The 23,851-nt window shown below is 50.3% G+C and overlaps 2 protein-coding genes and 1 long non-coding RNA gene across 4 annotated transcripts in view; 1 reads left to right on the top strand and 2 right to left on the bottom strand.

The window, feature by feature from the left end:
- NXN (nucleoredoxin) overlaps window positions 1-23,851 on the bottom strand; it is a 169,318-nt gene that overhangs the window by 41,768 nt on the left and 103,699 nt on the right. The window lies entirely within an intron of this gene.
- On the bottom strand, window positions 671-19,955 carry LOC140713574 (uncharacterized). Its single transcript, XM_073023851.1, has 2 exons — window positions 1,418-19,955; window positions 671-1,303 (listed from the first exon to the last, which is right to left on the bottom strand). Exon 1 carries the CDS (start codon window positions 17,021-17,023, stop codon window positions 16,250-16,252), a length of 774 nt encoding a protein of 257 aa, XP_072879952.1. The 5' UTR covers window positions 17,024-19,955; the 3' UTR covers window positions 671-1,303; window positions 1,418-16,249.
- Window positions 20,552-22,597, top strand: LOC140713575 (uncharacterized). Its single transcript, XR_012095673.1, has 2 exons — window positions 20,552-20,660; window positions 20,899-22,597. It is a non-coding gene; the product is annotated as an uncharacterized lncRNA (long non-coding RNA).

The following is a 23,851-nucleotide window of genomic DNA, read 5'->3' on the forward strand; positions in this document are numbered from 1 at the left end:
AAAATAAATAAATATAGTTTTAAAAATTAGGTGTTAGAAATAACGCTCAAAATTTCAAGGAAATTGCCGGGCACAGTGATGCCTGTAATCCCAGCACTTTGGGAGGCCGAGGCAGATGGATCACAAGGTCAAGAGTTCAAGACCAGCCTGGCCAAGACAGTGAAACTTCGTCTCTACTAAAATTACTAAAAATAGCCGGGTGTGGTGGCGGGCACCTATAATCCCAGCTACTTGGGAGGCTGAGGTAGGGAACTGCTGAACGCGGGAGGCAGAGGTTGCAGTGAGCCAAGATCGCCCCTCTGCCTGGCGACAGAGAGAGACTCTGTCTCAAAACAATAAAAATAAAAAATAAGGAAATTGAACACACGAACAAAGGATTTTTAGCAAAGCAATTGTATTTTTGCACAGAGGGGTGCCTCCTTGGCCAGTCACCATGAGAGCACACCTGAACACCTGAACAAAGGGGCACGAGAGCCTTTATTGTTGACGCAAGTCCTGCCTCTGTGTCCTTGTTTTATTGGCCAGCGTCGGGTTGTATAATATAAACTAATCCCAGTTGGCTAAACATCTGACTCTTTTTAGATAGGGTGAGCACATAAAAGAAAGTGAAGGGAAAGGGGAAGGGGTGTCTGTAATGAGCCAGAAAGTTAGTCTTTTTTTAAAATAAGGAGAGGAATGTGAGCTGGTATTAACAGCGCCTGGTACTGTGGCGTGCCTGGGTGTTTAACAAAGATGAGAAGGGAAAAGGAGAAAAATGGGGGGTGGGGGGAGGAGGTACTGTGAATTAAAGAATAAAAGATTGATCCGATTATTTGAAGAGAAACCTCATCAGATCCCACACAGGCAACTCGTCTCGAAACTTTCCGTGGCTTCTGGTAGATGAGGAATGTGACTGCGTAGCGCGCGTAGCACCTACCACCCCAAACGCTGTTATAAATCATAAGTCAGCAGGGTGAGCTTTTCCACGTCCGCGCTGCACAATGAACAGAAGAGCAGGAAGTGTGGTTGGTGAGAACCATGGAGATGTTTATCATTTCGGCACCGTCCGTACCTGTCCCCCCGCAGAGCCATTAGCACTCGGCACAGCTCCCTTCTCAATTTCCTATTTGATTGTTATTTCACCACAGCTTTCTTTTTCCCTTCTTGGCTGCATGGAAACCTCTGTTTCTTGGCAGAACTTTCTGAGTGCCCAGTTATAAACCCCTTGTTGACCACGTTCCTGCTTCAGGAAGTCCCCACTGAGCCCGGCCAAACGACAAGGAGAGGAAAGGAAACATTTACAATGATGTGAACAACTCCCAGCCTGGAAACAGAGATCAAAGGAAACAGTCAGAAGGGACGGTTCTGCAGGAGCCTGGCGCGTGAAGGCTCTCTCTAAATTAGCCCGGACTGGTCCACAGCCGTAACATCACCTCACCGGGAATCCAGCAAGCCAGGCACGTCCGCAGCTCGGCAAACAGCCTCAACCCCACTGCCGCAAACCAGGCGCGTCCACAGCAAAAGGAATCGTGTCCGACGCTAGGAAACTGTGACCACCGGGTACCAAGATGCCTTTACACAGAAACAGACTGTGGCTCGCGTTCATTCCCTCCACCAGCTCCTGAAATGAAAGGGTTCCGCTGCCCAGGGAAATAAGTAACAGCAGGGAGAGAGAGAGGGGGAGGTAAATTGTTTGGAAAGTAGAAGACAGGGTGGAAAAGATGAAATTCAAGACAGATGTGTGAAACCCACAGACATATGTCTTTGAATTTATGCATCCAAGTGATTCATGTAGAATAAGAAAAAACAGCTACAAGCCCAATATAGAAATAAATATAGGAGTAAATACAGAACAAAGTATCACCTTCCCCTCCTCTTCCAGACCACTGTCAATTCCCATCTCTCTTTCTGCTACATAAAGTTGTTACAAAACCAGTGAGTGAAGGATCAAAGATGAAACACTATTAATTAAGCAGAGTTTCTCTGTGGTCCCTGTCACCCTCAGGAGGACGTCAACCCCTGACAATTCATTTCCAGTTACTGAACGTTGATTTTCTTTTCTTTTTTTTTTTTTTTTTGGGATGGAATCCTGCTGTGTTGCCCAGGCTGGATTGCAATGGCACGATCTCCACTCACTGCAACCTCTGCCTCCTGGCTTCAAGCAGTTCTCCTACCTCAGCCTCCTGAGTATCTGGGATCATAGGCACCCATCACCATGCCTGGCTAATTTTTTTGTATTTTTAGTAGAGACAGGGTTTCACCATGTTGGCCAGGCTGGTCTCGAACTCCTGACCTCAGGTGATCCGCCCACCTCAGCCTCCCAAAGTGTTGGCATTACGGGCGTGAGCCACTGTGCCTGGCTGATTTCTTGCCAATAAAAGGTACTGCTGCGGCTCAACACAAGCAGGATTTAAAAACAGTGGCACTTGTAATGCCTGGCCATTCAGAAAAAAAAAAACCAGGAAATTTAGATGGGTGTTTCCATCAAAACACAAAAGTCCAAGGCTCTGGCCGGAAAGCCATTTTTACAATGCAGTATTCGTGTGTGTTGTTTTACTTCCAAACAGCGAACTCAAAGGAGCCACCACACGACGGGTTCCAAATGCCTCCTACTGAGAAAAACGCAGGCAGCTCGCCTCCCTGGTTACTTTCTCTGTTTGAGGCTTCAGAAGCTAATAAGAAAGTGGACAGCGGCAGGAACGGCCCTAGATGTTAGACGCATCAGACAGAGAGGCTGAAGCGTGGTCTGAGGACGATGGCCGGGGGTGGTGGAGATGACGGAGGTTTTCTGGATAGGCCAAATGCCAGGTTTCAGCAGGATGTCGGCTCTGTACCACTCATGTGCCTGGTCATTTTTCATCAATAAACATGTACTGAGCATCTCAAACCTACCAGGTATTTGTGCCAGACAGTGTGGGGTCAGATCAAGACAAAGGTCTTCGCCTTTGAGAAAGGAAAGGAGCCTGTCTGGGTATGTAACAGCCTCCGGCTTCCTCTCCAGACCCTCCCCTGGGATGGCAGTCCCCGGCCCGCCCACACCCTTTGTTCCACAGGCTTCTGCCTTGGGCCACAGGTAATCGGGGTGGGTGTACACCCTTGATCTAACACCAATCACGCTCTCTCCTGGGAATTCAGAAACTGGACATAAAGATGGATTTACTAAGATCGGAGCTTCCCAGCTGGGCGCAGTAATCCAGCACTTTGGGAGGCTGAGACAGGTGGGTCACCTGAGGTCAGGAGTTCGAGACCAGCCTGGCCAACATGGTGAAATCCCATCTCTACTAAAAATACAAAAATTAGCTGGGCGTGGTGGTGGGCACCTGTAAACCCAGCTACTCAGGAGGCTGAGGCAGGAGAATCCCTTGAACCTGGGAGGCAGAGGATGCAGCGAGCTGGGATCACACCACTGCACTCCAGCCTGGGGGACAGAGTGAGACTCCGTCTCAAAAAAAAAAAAAAAAAAAAGATGGGAGCCTCCCAACCAGTGTGCTATGAGCAGGCTCCAGGAGGGCACCGCACTGACCCTCTCAGCCTCAGGGGCCGCTGGACTCCCTCCTCCCTCCTTCCACGTCCTTGTCCTCTGGCGGCCAGCTGCCTCGTCCCTTTATCTCCACAGACAAGCAATCATCATTTCCTAAACGTGGCAGGATGCAGGGAAGGTAGAGGAGTGCTGAAGAGTTGACAATGGAGGTGAGAACCATAAACTCACATCAAGGGCAGGCAGGGGTCGCCTTGCTGGGCCAGGGACAGCAGACAGAAATGGAGCCGATACGCAGGAGGACAGACGAGGGGCAGGAAAGATGCCAGAGTCAGACAGGAGCGAACAAGAGAAGCTGCAGAGCCCCCAGGAGCCCAAGAGCAACCTGCTCCTGAACCCGGCTGGTCCCCCACAGCCCAACTGGGTGCCGTCCTGCATCCGGACGCCCCTGCAATGAACAACTGTGTTTGGAGAGTCCAACCCAAACCACGTAAGGCAGCTGGAGTCCATTTCTGCTCCTCGTAAACAACTCCTAATACAGGTATGTAGGTCTGTGTGTGTGGAGAGTCTGAGCACATCACTAAATCCTCACTGCTTAGGATGCCAGAAAAAGAAAAGCAGAATCACCCGACAGACGCGCTCAGCCCTTTCAAATCCCTTTCTCACGGATCATTCTTCTATCTTCCCCCAGGAGCCCCGGGGCCCAGGGAGGAGACACCTGCTCCTGTTCCCACAAGATACGCAGAGGAAGGAGCAAGATGACGGCTTCAGACAAGGGAGCAAATGAGTTTCCCGGACCTCTTGCTCCCTGCAGCCAGCAGCCCATTTCTTAAGTGGGAGCCTAAGATACAGAAAGGTCTCACATGTGTGTGGACACCAGAAAAGTCAGTCCACGGCTCCGACCTGTGGGTCCAAGGAAGTGGCCATGAGCAAACTCACAAACTTGCCAAGAAATGCCATTTTGTGAGTTCCCAAAGTAGGGCTCTTCCTCCAGGAAGGCTGTGCGAACTGGCTGTCTCCAGCGGGCTTTGTGGGGGGGACCCGGGAGCTAAGTCAGGAGGGACGAAGGCGGGAGGTCTCCTCTGCAGACAAGATGAACGGCCACACGTCCCTTAGAGCACACTCCCGACACAGAATCACACATGTGATATTCATAAGCAGGCACAGTACGTCCCCCAACTTTAGTTTTCAAAGGCAGTTCAGTGAGGGCCGTTGGCAGGCACTCCCCGGCCAGGTGTGTGGGCACCTTCCCGTGTGCTGGTTGCAGACACCGCTGGTGCCACAGAACCAAGACGGGCAGAGGGTGGAGTTCCTGAGGCTGCAACGAGACTTGACTTTCTCCTCCAGAACAGAAACATCCCAGTGAGTCAGACCCGGACGATGCCACAAAAATCACTTGCTTAGGAAACTTAAAACTGCTGAGGCCTTCGGAACAGAAACCACACACAAACGGCTTCTCCATCAGGAGCATGGCTTCCTGGGACAGGCTGACCGATTTATAGAGCACAATAATCCTGTCAACTTTCAGCAGAACCGAACTGCTAAACATCAACAAATTCCAACCTGGTCTCCAGCCCACCCAGAGGAAGGTCTGTGTCCAAACGCCGGGGCATGCGGTGGGAGGCCAAGGCCCAGCAAGCCTGAGCTCCACTTTTCACTTGGCTACGGCTCCACCCAAAGTTCCCCGGTTGAAATGAAGACGCCAGGACAAAGAGCAGCACAAGCCTGCCTGCTCCTGGGGCAGCCCTGGGCTGCAGAAGGGAGAGAAGATGCTTAGACAGCATGGGGGTGGGGGGGATGCGGAGGGGCTGAGGGGCTACAGAATGAATCTGAGGTCACTGTGTCCCCCGGTCACAAGAAAGGGCAGGTGGAAAGAGCAGGGTGGCAAAGTCAGCCAGGCTGGGAATGTCCCTTCACCTCTCCGAGAAGCTACTTCCGCTGTACACTGGGAGAAATCCTTGTGCTTGCCTCATGGGCTTGCTATGAAGATGAAGCCAGATGTGAAACCCAGATGGCTGCTCCCAGCACCCAGTTTCCAAGCTCCGGCGTCCACATGTATCATTTACAACGTGTGCCCTCCTCACTCAGACGCTTATTCACTTATTTTGCTTTGAGTAGACTCCTTTAAAAAAAAAAATCTATTTTGAAAGGAAACTTTATATTGCTATTGTAAGTGGAGAACCAGTACCACTCACCATAAATAGAGGCTAAGTGTCAAAATGAAAAGAACAAAGAACAAGCCACGATTACACGTGATCTGACTCACGCTGCCTGCGGAAAGCTGAGGTCGGCTTTCTCTATGGAGGGAGATTAGCAGGTTTGCCAGTGGTTTAAAGATGGCGCCACAGCCAGACTTTCTCCTGATCTAACCAGAGACTTGAAATGGAGAGTGGAAAAAGTTGGAAAACGCTGTAGCTCAATTAGGGGCGCCAGTCTCAGGAACGGCCCTGCCACCCTAAGCCCTTAGGTCCTGTGCCAACGGAGGCAGCGGCGAGAAAAGGGATCAGGAATCCTGTGGCCCTGGCTTGTCCCTGAATGCTGGCCAAGGCCCCACAGCCTCTAGAAGGCTCTTGGCCAAGCAGCAATCCCTGCTGGCTTAGTCCCAGCTCTTCTGCCATCTGGGGGCATCCCGATGACACCTCCTCACAAGTCCCATCAACGAGAACCTGCCTTAGCCTCAGCCTCAGTCTCAGCCACAGTCAGGGGCGTCTCCAGCAGGGAACTTCATCAAACCCCCCACTGACCAGGACGTGGGCCACAGGCTCCCTGGGACCCCTCGTGCCCACAGCTGGTGTCTTGCTCCCCAAACTCAACCCTGTTTTCTCTCTCCTTTCTACCTCCAGAAAAAGTCAGGACAGATTATGTAGACAGACTTGCCTCTGAATGTCCATACTGACGTCTAGAAAATCTCAGGGGAGGGGAAAAAAGAAACCCCAACACTTCCTTTCCTTTCCAGCTCCCAGAGCTCCGAGTTGGTGTCGGATTTGGATACGGGGCTGCTGGAAGCAGATGTCAAGCAGAAAGCAGGGTTGGGTGGGTGGAGGAGGGAGGCAGGACCCCTGTCTGCTCTCTGAGTGGGTCCAGGTCTCCCTGCACGGTTGGGGTTATGCGTATGCCAAGCCTAACAAAGGAGGCCTGGAATTCCCTCTAGCACACGTTGCAAACTAGGAGGAAAGAGCTTCATCAGAAGTGTTTAATGCAGCATTTCCCCAGGACGCCCGTTTGCCCAGGATGCCGCAGAGTCTCAGGGAGTCATGCAGATTTCCAGGCCCCACCTCTGACCCACTGGATCTGACTCCCAGGGGGTGAGACTTAAAGTGGAAATTTTTTCTTTTTTTTTTTTTTTTTTTTTTTTGAGACGGAGTTTCGCTCTGTCACCCAGGCTGGGGTGCAGTGACGCCATCTCAGCTCACTGCAAGCTCCGTCTCCCGGGTACCAGCGATTCTCCTGCCTCAGCCTCCTGAGTAGCTGGGACTACAGAAGCCCGCTACCACGCCGGGCTAAAAATATAAATGTTAAGAAAGTTCCCAGCCAGGCGCGGGTGGCTCACGCCTGTAATCCCAGCACTTTGGGAGTCCGTGGATCACCTGAGGTCAGGAGTTTGAGACCGGCCTGGCCAACATGGCAAAACTCCATCTCTACTAAAAATACACAAATTAGCCGGGCGTGGTGGCGCACACCTGTAATCCCAGCTACTCGGGAGGCTGAGGTAGGAGAATCACTTGAACCCGGGAGGCGGAGCTTACAGTGAGCCGAGATCGCGCCACTGCACTCCAGCCTGGGTGACAGAGTGAGACTCTGTCTAAAAAAAAAAAGAAAAGGAAAAAAGAGAAAGCTCCCAGGTAACTCAGGCCCACTGAAGTCTCTTTCCCATGTGGTGTCCCTCTGTCTTTCCTGTGTGTCCCTCGCCCTGGCTAATTCTTCCTCGCCCTGCAGATACCAGGTCAAACACCAGCTCTTCGGGAGCCTTCTCTGCCCACTACCTCCCTCCCAAGTTCAGACCAGGTGCTCTGTTACATGTCCAAGCCCTAGTACTCTTCCTTTACAGTACTTCTCACTATTTCTATTACATATTTTTTAATTTTTTTTTTTCCAAGACGGAGTCTTGCTCTGTAGGCCAGGCTGGGGTGCAGTGGCACGATCTCGGCTCACTGCAACCTCCGCCTCCCGGGTTCAAGTGATTCTCCTGCCTCAGCCTCCTGAGTAGCTGGGACTACAGGCGCCCGCCACCACACCCAGCTAATTTTTGTAATTTTAGCAGACACGGGGTTTCACAATGTTGGCCAGAATGGTCTTGAACTCCTGACTTCGTGATCCGCCTGCCTCAGCCTTCCAAAGTACTGGGGTGACAGGTGTGGGCCCCAGCGCCCGGCCCATTTCCATTCTATATTTGTGTGACTTGTTGAATCAGATGTGCCCCCCCCACAGGACTCCAGAGCTTCATGAGGCCAGGGAGATACTTAGCTCACCCTGCTTCTGGCATCATGCATGGCACAAAGTAGGCTTGCAGTAAAAATATCTGTGGATTAAATGAATGAATCTGGAATAGCTGTTTCTGATTCTCCCTTCCCACTGTACTGGTTCTTCTCTCTCAGGTTTTTTGGACACTTGAAAGCAGGTACTTCGGAGGAAAGATCCTGCCACTATAATATTTTTTAGTTAGACGGATTTAAAATGATCCCACCTGCTCACTTGAGTGGAGTTTTAACAGTTTAAAATTTAGGCCGGGTGCGGCAGCTCACGCCTATAATCCTAGCACTTTGGGAGGCCGAGGCGGGTGGATCACGAGGTCAGGAGATCACAGACCATCCTGGCTAACACGGAGAAACCCTGTCTCTACTAAAAGATACAAAAAAAATTAGCCAAGCGTGGCGGCGGGCGCCTGTAGTCCCAGTTACTCGGGAGATCGCACCACTGCACTCCTGCCTGGGTGACAGAGCGAGACTCCGTTCCAAAAAAGAAATTTGCAGCCGGGCGCGGTGGCTCACGCCTGTAATCCCACCACTTTGGGAGGCCAAGGAGGACAGATCACCTGAGGTCAGGAGTTCGACACTATTCTGGTCAACATGGTGAAACCCCATCTCTACTAAAAATACAAAAATTAGCCAGGTGTGGTGGCTCATGCCTGTAATCCCAGCTACTTGGGAGGCTCAGGCAGGAGAATTGCTTGAACCCAGGAGGCGGAGGTTGCAGTGAGCCAAGACTGTACCACCGTACTCCAGCCTGGGAGACAGAGCGAGACTCTGTCTCAGAAAGAGTTTAAAATTTTGCATATGGAAGCTGGGTGCAGAGGCTCACACTGATCACACCTATGACCACACCTGTCACACCTGTCACACCTGTAACCACAAGTGCTTTGGGAGGCCAAGGTGGGAGGGCCAACTGAGCACAAGAGTTTGAGACCAGCCTGGGCAACATAGCAAGACCCCATCTCTACAAAAAGGAAAACATTAGCTTGGTGTGGTGGAGCAAACCAGTGGTCCCAGATAACTGAGAGGCTGAGATGGGAGGATCACCTGAGCCCAGGAGTTTTTGAGGCTGCAGTGAGCTCTGATCATGCCACTGCATTCCAGCTTGAGTAACAGAGCAAGACATGATCTCAAATACATAAATAATTTTCATAGACTAACAAAGAAGCAGCAGCAAGGTGGCCTTTGAACCCCCCGGGTCTGACAGAGCCCTAAGGGGTTCCAGGACAGCTTCGCTCAGGGTTACAAGCAGAAAGAAGTAAACATTTTCCACCCAGTCCAAGATATCTTCCTTGCGGCTAGTAAAAACTTGACTGCTCCCCAGGATCAAAATGTGGGTAAAATTTCCCCCAGATTTATCTCTTACGTTCTATTCATGAATAGGTTTGTTGAAAAGTTTTGTTTGAAATTCGCAGAACTCTCTCTGAAAATACGCCCCAGAAGGAAGCAGTCCTCCCATTCTCCAGCAAGGACAGGCAAGGCCCCATCTGATCCACCGGTTCTGGCAGCCAAATACCCACACATGTTTAGCTCTGCCATGGGATATGTAGAATAAATTAAGTTTAGGGGAAAAAGTCATAAAACAAGCCTCTGAGTCTAAAGACTCTGTGTACCTTGGCAGGAGGAATGTGTGTGTTACAACAAACCCTGTCCAGTGTGCCAGAGAACTCAATCAAAACCAGCAGAAATGATTCCTGTCGTATGAGACGGGCAAGTCCACAGCCGGCCCCTGTGGGAGATGAAGATAAGAGGGTTCAATCTAGGCCGGGCGCAGTGGCTCACACCTGTAATCCCAGCACTTTGGGAGGCCTAGGGAGGCAGACCACGAGGTCAAGAGATCGAGACCATCCTGGCCAACATGGTGAAACCCCCGTCTCTACTAAAAATACAAAAATTAGCCGGGCGTGATGACGGCTCCTATAATCCCAGCTACTCGGGAGGCTGAGGCAGGAGAATCGCTTGAACCCGGGAGGCGGAGGTTGCAGTGAGCCGAGGTCGCGCCATTGCACTCCAGCCTGGGTAACAAAGTGAGACTCCACCTCAAAAAAGAAAGGGTCCAATCTCTCCTTGCATTTGCCAAAATTCTTCCGCATCATGGCTGAGGACAGAAAAAGCCTAAAACCCTGAGTAAGGAGACGGACATTCTAAAGTCAAAGCCTCTGCAAACACAGAACAAACTCCACAGGAAAACCTGCCTCCTGAGGTCTTTACCTCTGGGACTCCCGCTGCATGTCTTCTGCTAGGAGATGAGTCTTAAGTCACTGCAGGGCATGCTTCAGAACGGGAGTCTGTGGATAAAGTAGGGTTCCACTGGTCTTGCTAAGTACTTGTCTTTTTTTCTTTTCTTTTTTTTTTTTTTCTTCTTTGAGACAAGAGTCTCCCTCTGTCGCCCAGGCTGGAGGGCAGTGGCGCAATCTCGGCTCACCGCAACCTCCGCCTCCCAGGTTCAAGTGAGACTCCTGCCTCCGTCTCCTGAGTAGCTAGGATTACAGGTGCCCGCCACCATGCCCAGCTAATTTCCTATTTTTAGTAGAGACGGGGTTTCTCCATGTTGCCAGGCTGATCTCGAACTGCTGACCTCAGGTGATCCTCCCACCTCAGCCTCCCAAAGTGCTGGGATTACAGGCATAAGCCACCACGTCTAGCCTAAATCTGAATTTTTATAATGAGTATATCTAAAGAAAAATGTAAGTGAATGGTAGTATAGCTGGTATTCTGACATGAAAGAACCACAAAGGTGATACTGAATGGCTGAGTTATAGAAAACAGCCCTATGGTGAAAACCCCAGGCTTCTCTTTCTATCCCACAGCTAGCCAAGGGCAAGCAGAGGCCAATTTTCTGGGTTTCTTGACTCTACTTTGAAGGCTCTCTGGCCTGATAAGAATGGATTCCATCCACCAAGGGGGAACTGACAAAATGATTTACTATTGGAAGGATCTGGTTCAAAGGCCATGGCACCTCCAGTGTCTGGGAGAGTATCTTTACCAAAAAAACTTGCCACTCAAGAAACGGAGCAAGTTATTCCAGGAAATACTTTCACATCTAGTTTCCCGTCCAGCTATGGTTTGAAAATGAGGCCTCCTCGGTCGGAGCCCACAACCATATTTCACGGACCCCCGGAGATGTGTTTATCCATGTTGACCAAGAGTTCAAAGCGGTCATTTGGAAGTGGAATAAAGAGTCTCTCTCTAAATTCACCGAAGGAGTTACGACCAGAAACGCTGGAGAGGTTCCGACTGAGGTCATCCGGAGTTTAGGGAAATTTTTGGTTTGGGTTTTCTCCTAGTTTTAATTGCTTATAAAAGCTTCTTAATGTCAAGTAAAGAACAACAACAACAAATGTGAAAAGTTAACTTCCCCAAGATGTTTATTCAAAAGAAAAAAAAAATTGGTTTCCAGCAACCCTTATGCAGGAGGAAGGGGATTAAGACTAGATAATCTTGTATGAAATGGAAAGGGAAACGCAAACTACTCAAATACAAAACAGCAGCTGCACGGACGGGCGGGCCTGCCAGAGAACCAACTCATCTCCTCCGTCATGATCCCTTGCACGGATCCCAGATCTGCTCGGGGACACCACCATCAGCTCCACTCATTAGCTCCACTCCCGTCAAACGCCATTCAATGGCCCATCCAAACCTAACTCAGGCTGCTTCCTCCTCTCTGAAAGGCCTGGCCCTCAGGTCGTTTGTTGCAAACACCCCTTCCCTTTCCTCCTCTCTGAAAGGCCTGGCTCTCAGGTCGTTCCAGACACCCCTTCCCTATCCTCCATGGGGTACTTTGCCTTTTCACAGATGACTAAACAACAGACAAAACTGAGCAAATTAACGGAGTGAAGGACAAGCAGGACTTCAATCTGTTCTAACATGTTTCCTCTGGTCACAGCTGATCCTGACAACCAGAACCTCAGACCCTTCCTGTGTAAGCATCAAGAGAAGGGCCCAAGACAGAGATGTGGATCACTTTTGCATAAGGAAGTTAGAAAGGGTGAGTCAGAAACTAAGGAAAACACTCACTTCTGACAATGAAAGTGAGCCTTCTCTTTGTATATTATTTTGTAGGGTTTTAAGTTTTAAAAAAATTTTATTACTATTATTCTTTAAGACAGAGTCTTGCTCTGTTGCCCAGGCTGGAGTGCAGTGGCCTGATCTCAGCTCACTGCAACCTCTGCCACCAAGGTTCAAGCAATTCTCCTGCCTCAACCTTCTGAGTAGCTGGGATTACAGGCGTACGCCACCACGCCCAGCTAATTTTTGTATTTTTCATAAAGACAGGGTTTCGCCATCTTGGCCAGGCTGGTCTCAAACTCCTGACCTCAGGTGATCCGCCCACTTTGGCCTCCCAAAGTACTGGGATTACAGGCGTGAGCCACTGCACCCGGCCTATATATTTTTGACTTTTGAACCTCGTAAACATTTACTTACTAAAAGAATAAAATCAAGTATAAAGTAGGAGCAAACAGCAAATCCTAAAGTTTAAAAGGGACACAAACATGTGACCCTAACTCTAATAATAATTATTAGCTACCTAGAGAAAAAGCAAATAATTCCAGTGGCCTTTGGATCTAGCTCTCTGACTATTACTCCTTACTTGGATGTGGTCTAAGGACAAAAAGAACTGAAAAGAAAGTTTGAACCTGACTCGTTAGGATGACTGCTGGCCATGATTATGGAGGCTGCAAATCTGTAAACCAGTTATCAATCACGGTGGGACGAGAGGAGCACAGACACAGACTGGGGAAATAAGGAAGGGCCCTGGGTGGCTGCCTCTGAGTGCAACATATCAGTATCAACTCAAGATTTTAAAACACATTTAAATTTCTCAGTTTTTTGTTTTGTTTTGTTTTTGTTTTCTTGAGACACAGTTTCACTCTGTCGCCTAGGCTGGAATGCAGTGGCACCATCTTGGCTCACTGCAACCTCCGCCTCCTGGGTTCAAGTGATTTGTGTGGCTTGGCCTCCTGAGTAGCTGGGGTTACAAACAAGTGTCACCACGTCCAGCTAATTTTTGTATTTTTAGTAGAGACGGGGTTTCGCCATGTTGGCCAGGCTGGTCTTGAACTCCTGAACTCAGGTGATCCGCCCGCCTCAGCCTCCCAAAGTGCTGGGATTACAGGCGTGAGCCACTGTGCCTGACCGTTCTTTGCTCTTTAGCAGTGAGAGGCCCAGCAGGGAACGTACTTCATGCCCAGATATGGGTGTCTAAGGACCATCCCTCCACCAAAGGGAAGGAGGGTTTCTCAGAGGAAGAGCTGATTCCAAGACTAGGGGAGGGAGAGGCCAAGCTGAGCCTGAACGTCTCACTGAGTGCCAGAAAAGCAAGCAAATGCTTACAGGATGCTGGGAACATGTTGAAAGACTCAAGAACCATCTTGAAAAGACTCCCACTTACCAAATTTGGGATACAGTAAAAAACAGTGAAATTAATAAGCTACAGTTATAGAATTTTTTTTTAAATCCATGAGTCTGAAATAATACTAAAAAATGGAGTGGGAGAACATGAGAGGCTCTTTTATGTCTGTTTGTTTTAAATTGAGATAGAGTCTTGCTCTGTCGCCCAGGCTGGAGTGCAGTGGCACAATCTCAGCTCACTGCAACCTCTGCCTCCTGGGCCCAAGCAGTTCTCTCACCTCAGTCTCCCGAGTAGCTGGGATTACAGGCGTGAACCACCATGTTTGGCTAGTTTTTTGTAGTTTTGGTGGAGACGGGGTTTCACCATGTTTCCCAGACTGGTCTTGAACTCCTGAGCTCAAGCGATCCACCAGCTTCCCAAAGTGCTGGGATTACAGACGTGAGCCACGGTGCTCATGTAGTGAGGGGCTCTTCGTAAAGGAATGTGAGGTAATAAATGTAGAAGAAGTGACAATTTAAAGCCCAGGATTCTGCAATAATCAGTGTAAAAACAGATTCAGGAGGCCAGGCACGGTGGTAGCTCACACCTGTAATCCCAGTGCTTTGGGAGGCCGGGGTGGGAGGCTCCCTTGAGACCAGGAATTCAGGATCAGCTTCAGCAATATAGTAAGACTCCATCTCAAAAACACAAAAATAAAAATAAAACTTAGCTGGGTGTGGTGGCACATGCCTGTAGTCCCAGCTACTCAGGAGGCTGAGGAAGGAGGATCGCTTGAATCCAGGAGTTAGAGGCTACAGTGAGCTATGATTGTGCCACTGCAATCCAGTTTGGGTGATGGGGTGAGACCCTGTCTCTTAACAAATAAAACAGCCGGGAGCGGTGGCTCACGCCTGTAATCCCAGCACTTTGGGAGGCTGAGACGGGCGGATCAACATGGAGAAACCCCGTCTCTACTAAAAATACAAAATTAGCCGGGCGTGGTGCCGGGCGCCTGTAATCCCAGCTACTCGGGAGGCTGAGGCAGGGGAATCACTTGAACCCAGGAGGCGGAGGTTGCAGTGGGCCAAGAACGCACCACTGTACTCCAGCCTGGGCAACAGAGAAAAACACCATCTCAAAAAAAAAAACACAAAAAAATCAGATTCATGAAAGAATCATCACCTATCAGCGGACATGAAGCCACTGGGTGACAAGTTACTGGGAAGAGAACATTCCTACGGTCCTAAAGTCTCACGCACTTACTGCTCGTTAGTTACAAAGGAGAAAATACCTGTACAAAGTCGAGTGATCTGGCAGACATCAGCTCGACCCAATGCTTAACCTCAGCATCATCAACAACAGGACGGAACTATTACGTGGCTCCTGCTGAGATGCAATAGAGCTCCGCAGCATTCCTGCCAGAAATGTTTGGCCTGGATCTAATCACCAGGGAGCCATTTGACAAATTCAGACTCTGGAAAATTCTGCAAGACAATGGACCTATGCTCCTCACGTATCAATGCTACATTTCTTGGGTATGATAAGAGTATTGTTGCTATGAAGGGAACACCCTTGTTTTTAGGAGATAATGAAGGTTTAGGAATGAAATATCATGATAAATATAATCTATTTTCAAATACAGTTACCCCATGTATACTCGGGGGATTGGTTCCGGGACCCACACGTATTCCAAAATCTGCATGTACTGAAGTCCCACAGTCAGCCCTGCAGAACCTGAGTGTAGGAAAAACCAGCCTCTGCATACCTAGGTTTCACATCCTACGAATACTGTTCTGTTTTGCTTTGTTTTTTTTTTGAGACAGAGTCTCGCTCTGTCGCCAGGGCTGGAGAGCAGTGGTGCAATCTCGGCTCACTGCAAGCTCCGCCTCCCGGATTCAAGCGATTCTCCTGCCTCAGCCTCCAGAGTAGCTGGGACTACAGGCACCTGCTGCCACGCCCAGACAATTTTTTGTATTTTTAGTAGAGACGGGGTTTCACCGTATGAGCCAGGGTGGTCTCGATCTCCTGACCTCGTGATCCGCCTGCCTCGGCCTCCAAAAGTGCTAGGATTCCAGCACTGTGCTCGGCCATGTTTTGTTTTGAGACAAGGTCTTGCTCTGTCCCCCAGGCTGGGGAGCAGTGGTACAATCACATCTCACTGCCACCTTGACCTCCCTGGCTCCAGCGATCCTCCCGACTCAGTCTCCCGAGTAGCTGGGACCACAGGGGCACGCCTCCATGCCCAGCTAATTTTCAATATTATTTCTAAGATGGGGGTCTCTCTATGTTGCCCACGCAGGTCTTAAACTCCGGGGCTGACGCAATCCTCCTGCCTCAGCCTCCCAAAGTGCTGGGATTACAGGCGTGAGCCTCTGCACCTGGCTGACACGGTATTTTTGATTCACATTTAGTTGAAAAACGCCCACATAGAAGCGGACCCGTGCAGTTCAAACCCATGTCAATCAAGGGTCAACGGTCCTTCAGGGAAAAACTACACCCGCTGTTTACACAGAGGTAGAGGTCACGTCAGGCTCGTACCGTGTGTTCCCCAGTCAGCCGCGGCGATGCCTGGGAACCCAGGGAGGCAGCGTGGTTACCGTCGCTCGGTTCCGGGGAAGGGACGCATCCACTGTTGCTCGGTTCCGGTGAACGGACATGTTGACCATTGCTCGGTTCCGGTTACCGTTGCTCAGTTCCAGTGAACGGACATGTTGACCGTCGCTCGGTTCCGGTGAAGGGACGCGTCCACCATTGCTTGGTTCCGGTTCCGGTTGCTCGGTTCCGGTGAAGGGACGCGGTTACCGTTGCTGGGTTCCGGTGAACAGACATGTTGACCGTTGCTCGGTTCCGGTTCCCGTCGCTCGGTTCCCGTTCCGGTTGCTCGGTTCCGGTGAAGGGACGCGTCCACCATTGCTTGGTTCCGGTTCTGGTTGCTCGGTTCCCGTGAAGGGGACGCGGTTACTGTCGCTCGGTTCTGGTGAACGGACATGTTTACCCTCGCTCGGTTCCGGTTCCTCGGTTCCGGTGAAGGGACGCGGTTCCGGTTCCTCGGTTCCGGTGAAGGGACGCGGTTACCGTCGCTGGGTTCCGGTGAACAGACATGTTGACCGTTGCTCGGTTCCGGTTCCCGTTGCTCGGTTCCGGTTGCTCAGTTCCAGTGAACGGACATGTTGACCGTCGCTCGGTTCCGGTTCCCGTCGCTGGGTTCCGGTGAACAGACATGTTGACCGTTGCTCGGTTCCGGTTCCCGTCGCTGGGTTCCGGTGAACAGACATGTTGACCGTCGCTCGGTTCCGGTTGCTCAGTTCCGGTGAACGGACATGTTGACCGTCGCTCGGTTCCGGTTCCCGTCGCTGGGTTCTGGTGAACAGACATGTTGACCGTTGCTCGGTTCCGGTTGCTCAGTTCCGGTGAACGGACATGTTGACCGACGCTCGGTTCCCGTTCCGGTCGCTCGGCTCCGGTGAAGGGCACAGGATGGCCGTTCATGCTGCTTGGCCTCCACTTTTCTGTGGGTCTGGAATTCCCCACGATGAAAAGCGGGGAGTGGGGAAAGTAAGTCTGAATCCATCTCCTTCTCGGGGAGTCAAAACCGCGCGCTTCCAAGTGTTGACTCTTAGATTTGCCAACGCATGGGGGGCGTCCGTGTCCCCCGGGAGGAGACACCAGCCCTAATGGTATCAGGTCAGGAGGACGGACTGTACGGAAAGAAACAGAATCCAGGAACAAAGTGGGCTCTGCCCCTGACAGGCTGTTTCTCCCCATAAACGTCGGTGAGACAACATGAGTGTGAGGCTTTGCAGGAACTGCCCTGCATTCTTCCCTCCCTAGATAATTCTCTGGTCTAACATCTCAGAAGGCTTCTGACCAGACTTCCACCCTGAGATCCTTTCCAACCTGATTGTAACAGAAACCATCATGACCCCTTCGCTGGCCCTGAGGCTCCTCTAATTAACAGACCTCTAAGGCATGTGTTCGGCATTAAAGGGGCAGAGGATGGTAAAGTTAAGGAAGCTGCTTCAAATCTCCTGAAAACGGAGGCGATCTGGGTGGTGTTCCGTCAGTCTGCTGCCCAGGGAAGGGCTGGATGCCCCGAATCCTTCCCTCTCATTCGACATGGATGAAAAGATAAAGAATCCAGAAACTAAAGGGTGCATTCTGGAATTGACCGCCTGCTTAAGCTGTCCTGGAGGTTGGGCTCCTGGATCTCGAAACTAGAACCACGCCTGGTTTTATGTAAAATTAGGAGATGGGCCTAAACAGATCATCTCCTCCACATTGATTGAATAGAGGAGAAAAGCACAGCTCCCGGAAGTCATCTTTCTTGCTCGATATCATCCCTCTCCCTGTACTTCCTCAGTGGAAATGCATTGGCTGATATCCTCTGTATTAGACAGCAATGTTTTCTGGGCAAGGGAAACTACTGGTATTTCAGGCTGGCTGTCAAAAGCTGGAGTTACACTTTTTCCTTTTTTTTTTTTTTTTTTTTTTTTTAAAGACAGAGTCTCCCTCTGTCACCCAGGCTGGAGTGCAATGGCATGATCTTGGCTCACTGCAACCTCCGCCTTCAGGCGATTCAAGCGATTCTCCTGCCTCAGCCTCCTGAGTAGCTGGGATTACAGGCATGCATCACCACTCCCAGCTAATTTTGTATTTTTAGTAGAGACGGAATTTCTCCATGTTGGTCAGGCTGATCTCGAACTCCTCACCTCAGGTGATCTGCCCGCCTCAGCCTCCCAAAAGTGCTGGGATTACAGGCATGAGTCACCATGCCTGGCTGAGTTACACATTTTCTATAAAGCAATGACGCTCTCTCCCCTACAAGAAGGACCTTGGCAATGTCTACAGAAGTTAATAATGTCTGTTATTCTTTGGCTTAGCAATTCCAATTCACAGATATGCATGTGTGAAGTGTGCAAAGACAGATGTGCAGCAATGTTGCTGGGTGTAGTGGCTCACGCCTGGAATCCCAACACTTAGGGAGGCCAAGGTGGGCAGATCACGAGGTCAGGAGTTCGAGACCAGCCTGACCAACATGGAGAAACCCCCATCTCTACTAATACTACGAAATTGGCCAGGCGTGGTGGCACATGCCTGTAATCCCAGCTACTCGGGAGGCTGAGGCAGGAGACTCGCTTGAACCCGTGAGGCGGAGCTTGCAGTGAGCCGAGATCGTGCCACTGTACTCCAGCCTGGGCGACAGAGCAAGACTCTAGCTCAAAAAAAAAAAAAAAAAAAAGATGTATGTGCAACAATGTTTATCATAGTATTATTATTTGCAACAGCAAAAGAAGGGAGTGAAATATCCATTTATTGGGCAGTGGGCAAGTAAATTACCCTCTATACAGTAGAATACAATGCTGTTACTGCAACAATTAAAGCAGGTCAGCCTATGCCGATAGGAAAAGACTGGCAAGATATTAGATGTTTTTTTTAAATCAAAGGTTTCTTTTGTAAATAGGACAGACAATACCGATCACATACGTGTATAAATGCATAGAGGATATTTCAGAGGGATGTATATAAGAAACTTAAAGCTGTGCACAGTGGCTCACGCCTATAATCCCAGCACTTTGAGAGACCGAGGCAGGACGATCACCTACACTCAGGAGTTCAAGATCAGCCTAGGCAACATGGTGAAACGCCATCTCTACAAAAAATACAAAAGTTGGTGGTGGGCGTCTGTAGTCCCAGGTACTCGGGAGGCTGAGGCAGGAGAACCCTTGTACCCAGGAGACGGAGTACGCAGTGGGTGACAGAGACCCTGTCTCAATAGATAAATGAAACTTAAGACAGATTACAGCTGAGTTGTCCCTCAGTCATATCCTTCAGTGCCACGTAACTGTTTTAAGTCCGTGCACGGAATTCTGGTTTTACAATGAAAGAAAAAGTCCTGGCAGCCTCTGACATTGTTCAATTTCAGCCAGACCCTATCGAGCAAAGACTTTTTAACTGAATCAGCAGTTAAACTGCTAGATGTGAACTAATCTGGTTTGCGATCTGAAAATACATACTCTTAGTGAAACAAATGATTTGAGTGTGGGTCAGGGCAAGGCCAATATTCAAATACTGCAAACCCTCCGCCGGTGCCAGCCTCAGGCTGGAGTCAGAATGTGTGAGTGGAAACAGTTCCCAGGAAAGAAAACTGATGCCAGCGTGGTCAGCACGTTCTCGGGGTTCTCCAGGGAATTCTTGCTAGTCCCTTAAGGTCATGCTCTGAGTAGGGCTTCCCCAGCTACCAAAACATGCTTGCCTGTTGTTGAAGGAGAAGTTCAGCAAAACTGTAGCTAAATGACACGAAAAGATTTTTCTCAAAGCCTGGGAGAACAGTAGTTTGGCCCTCTGAAGAATCCCAAACTTGTGGTTAATAAGAGTAAAATAGTTGAACACGTGGAGGATTGAAAAGTCTAAACAGGCCAGGCGCGGTGGCTCACACCTGTAATCCCAGCACTTTTGGGGGCCAAGGCAGGTGGACACCTGAGGTCAGGAGTTTGAGACCAGCCTGGCCAACATGGCAAGACCCCATCTCTACTAAAAAATACAAAAATGAGCCAGGTGTGGTGGTGGGAGCCTGTAATCGCAGCTACTCGGGAGGCTGAGGCACAAGAATTGCTTGAAGCCAGGAGGTGGAGGCTACAGTGAGCCCACAGAGTGAGACTCCGTCTCAAAAAAATAGTCTAAACAAATGACTTAGCAGGCAATTACCTTGCAAAGCACGTACACAAGCTGTTCAGATGTAAGTGGGGGTCCTGTGTGGTTGATTTGCCTTGTTATTAATGACCTTCAGAGTGACAGGAGTACGACCTCTTCTGGGGACACAGTGGGGACGTGTGTTGTGCTCTGGCAGAGCTTGTGCGGCGTCCCATGCGTCATCTCCTGGCTGGACACCGGCAAGAGCTCCAGAGTCATCTCCCTCCCTCCATTCTTGAGGCTGCTTCCCTGGAAACCATTCCCCGGAATTCACCTCTCCTCCAGCCTTCGCACGTGGGATTCCCTCTATCCGATCCGTCCTTCCCCGGAATTCACCTCTCCTCCGGCCTTCACACGTGGGATTCCCTCTATCCGATCCGTCCTTCCCAGCAATGTTTATCTGACGCCGGCTCCTTGATGAGACTTGATGAGAATCACTGGGAAACTCCCTGACTGTATCTCCCTTGAACTCTCATCCAGTCAGCAGGGTGAGGGAGCTCCTCCTCGGCTCTCACCCGCGGACTTAACGCCTTCGCTGTCCCCAGGCGCAGAAACTACCTTCTCTACATCATGATCACCCCAGTGCCAGCACTGATCCCGGGCCGGACCCGCCATCCCGCCTGTGTCTGTACGACAAGGAAATGAGCAGAGAAAGGAAAATGTCCAGATGCACAAAAAAGGAAACCTCGGAAATCACTGCAGCCAGAGAAAGGTAGGAAAACACGGAGGCCGAGTGCTGGAGCTTCCCAGGGCCCCGAGGTGGAAGGTCTCCCAGGATTTCTATCACTGCAGACGCCAGGCGGTGGCTGGGGAGGATTCCGCCCGAGCCTCCTGCCTTTATTAAGTCCCACCCTCCACACAGACGAACCTCTAGACCTGGGTGAACCCCATCGACCAGACAGTTCCTTCTCTGTCATCTCATATCCTGCCTCCTGTTTGTTACTTCCCAGCACAGATCTGTTTCTCTGTAAAGGGCAGGCAGCCTTACACACCCCGGGTTACATCAAAGGCCAGAACGGCTTAAGAGGGCGGTCCAGAACAGGCTGCTGACACCAACCCGAGAGTGATCCAGCTTCTGACTCACCAGGCCCCAGCTCATGCTCTCTGATCCAGGCGCTCAGGCAAGCGACTTTAGGTTCCAGGGGGCTGCCTGACACATCTCTGCTCCGACCAACAGGGGCAGGAACCTACACAGATTCCAAGGTGGAAGAAGGAAGGTCTTTAAGGTTCCTGAGCTGCAAACGGGACCATTTTGGCAAAAGCTCCTGCGTCCCTGTTCACATCCACATACTTTAAGTATTACTTCTGCAGCATTTAGACTTAATACTTGAGAAAGACACTGTAAGACTCGTTGGCATGTGTAGCTTTCGATGAAATCACTTAGGGAGCCCTCCCCACCAGGGAAAGACTCCTCATTACAGAGCCCAGCTCAGTAAGTTCCCCGGAGAAGTGAGTGAAGAGGGAGGGGGATGTGGTCAGTCTTAAAATCTTGACGCTCTTTTTCACGTCCTCTACTCTTTCCTGTTCCATGGACAGTTAATGGCTACGTCCTGCCAGTTCTCCTCCAGGCCTCTCTGGGAACCAGTTCTTCGCCTCTGATCTCAGTTAAGAACCACTGACCTGGCCGGGCGCGGTGGCTCACGCCTGTAATCCCAGCACTTTGGGAGGCCGAGGCAGGCGGATCATGAGGTCAGGAGATCGAGACCATCCCGGCTAACACAGTGAAACCCCGTCTCTACTAAAAATACAAAAAAATTAGCCGGGCGAGGTGGCGGGCGCCTGTAGTCCCAGCTACTCGGGAGGCTGAGGCAGGAGAATGGCGTGAACCCAGGAGGTGGAGGTTGCAGTGAGCCAAGATCGCGTCACTGCACTCCAGCCTGGGCGACAGAGCGAGACTCCGTCTCAAAAAAAAAAAAAAAAAAAAAAAGACCCGCCGACCTGCTGCCCAGAGGGAAAGGTGGCTTGCGGAGCTCTCGTGGTTAGGAAGGAAGGGATGGTGCCGGGGGCTTGCTTTTGCCTTCAGCCAGTAGTTTTCAACTAGGGAGTGGTTGTGCTTCCCAGGGGCCATTTAGCAATGCCTGGGGATGCCCTTGGCTGTCACACTGGGGAGCGGAGTGTTACTGACAGTAGTAAATAGAAGCCAGGATGCTGTTCACATTCTACCATGCACAGGACAGCTGCTCCCACAGCAAAGAAGCACCTGGCTCAGAACGTCAACAGCGCCAAGAAAGCCCACACTAAGCTGCTCCTGGAATTATTCCAGTCTCCATTTGGCCCCCAGTCACTTTCTGATTCCAGTTCTCCAACCCAGGCACGGAGGTGGTGGATTAGAGAAGCACAGGGAAAGTTAATCCAGCAAGATTCTGGTTCTGTGTGTGTTACTAATGGGGAAAGCACCTTGAATGTACCGTGTGACGTGGAAGATTCATGAGCCTGAATCGTCTCACCGTTATTACGTGATCAGAGTGAGGAGGCCTAAGGGAACATCACAGGATGGGAAGGGCCAGGTTGAATGAAAAATCCTGGCTGAGTTCAGTGGCTCAGGCCTGTAATCCTAGCACAGCCAAGGAGGGAGGATTGCTTGAGTCCAGGAGTTCGAGACCAGCCTGGACAATGTACCGAGACCCTGTCTTTACAAAAAAATAAAAATTAAAAAAAAACAACAATTAATTAGCCAGGTGTGGGGACACGTGCCTGTAGTCCCAGCTACGTGAGAGGCTAAGGTGGGAGGACTGCTTGAGCCTGGAAGGCAGAGGTTCCAGTGAGCCCAGATTGTGCTACTGCATTCAAGCCTGGGCAACAGAGTGAGACTCTGGAAAAAACAAAAAAAAAGAATCTTATACACCCCACCCAGTCTTTCTTTCTGAGCAAATGATTTGGAATCTCTCACACTTCTGGTGCTATATGCTTTTATTTATTTATTTTTATTATTATTATTTTTTGAGATGGAGTCTCGCTCTGTTGCCCAGGCTGGAGTACAGTGGCGCGATCTCGGCTCACTGCAAGCTCCGCCTCCTGGGTTCACACCATTCTCCTGCCTCAGCCTCCCGAGTAGCTGGGACTACAGGCGCCCGCCATCACGCCCAGCTGATTTTTGTATTTTTAGTAGAGACAGGGTTTCACCGTGTTCGCCAGGATGGTCTCGATCTCCTGACCTCATGATCTGCCCGCCTCGGCCTCCCAAAGTGCTGGGACTATAGGCGTGAGCCACCACACCTGGCTAATTTTTGTATTTTTAGTAGAGATGGGGTTTCACCATGTTGGCCAGGCTGGTCTCGAACTCCTGACTTCGTGATACGCCTGCCTCGGCCTCCCAAAGTGCTGGGTACAGGGGTGAGCCACCGCACCCGGCTGCATTTGCTTTTGATAAGTTTCCCTGAATGGAAAATGTTGATGTCACACTAGCTAATTGGGAATGACATGTTTTATCCAGCCCTGATCCAGCTATGCTGTTATGATGAACACTTACTAGTGGCTCCCAAGCTTGTAAAATGCTTTTATGAACCACATATCACAAAGCATCTGTAGCACTATTTGCTTTATTTCCTAGGAAGCTTGGGGGTGAGGGATTGGGGGAGGAATTATCAACATTTGGACAAGCCCAGAGAAGTATGTTATGCGTGGAATTTCAGACACCATGTGTGCTGTGGCAAAAATAAAAATAAAAAATGAAAAAGTTGAGGACTGTGGTTCTGAAACAGGATGAGGAAGAAGGACCTGAAGCCATAAATGGAAGAACCAGGGATGATGGAGAGTTCCCGCACTGAGTCCCGACCTTTCTGCCAAGCTGCCAAATGCTTAGTGGCTGGGAAGCTGAACACGTGAATCAAAGGTGGGGGGAGGGAGGGGGTGGGGGAGAGAGAGAGAGAGACATCAAAGACAAAGGGGGGGGAGAGAGAGGGA

The sequence above is a fragment of the Chlorocebus sabaeus genome, chromosome 16, assembly GCF_047675955.1.
Source record: "Chlorocebus sabaeus isolate Y175 chromosome 16, mChlSab1.0.hap1, whole genome shotgun sequence".
Classification (NCBI taxonomy): Eukaryota; Metazoa; Chordata; class Mammalia; order Primates; family Cercopithecidae; genus Chlorocebus; species Chlorocebus sabaeus.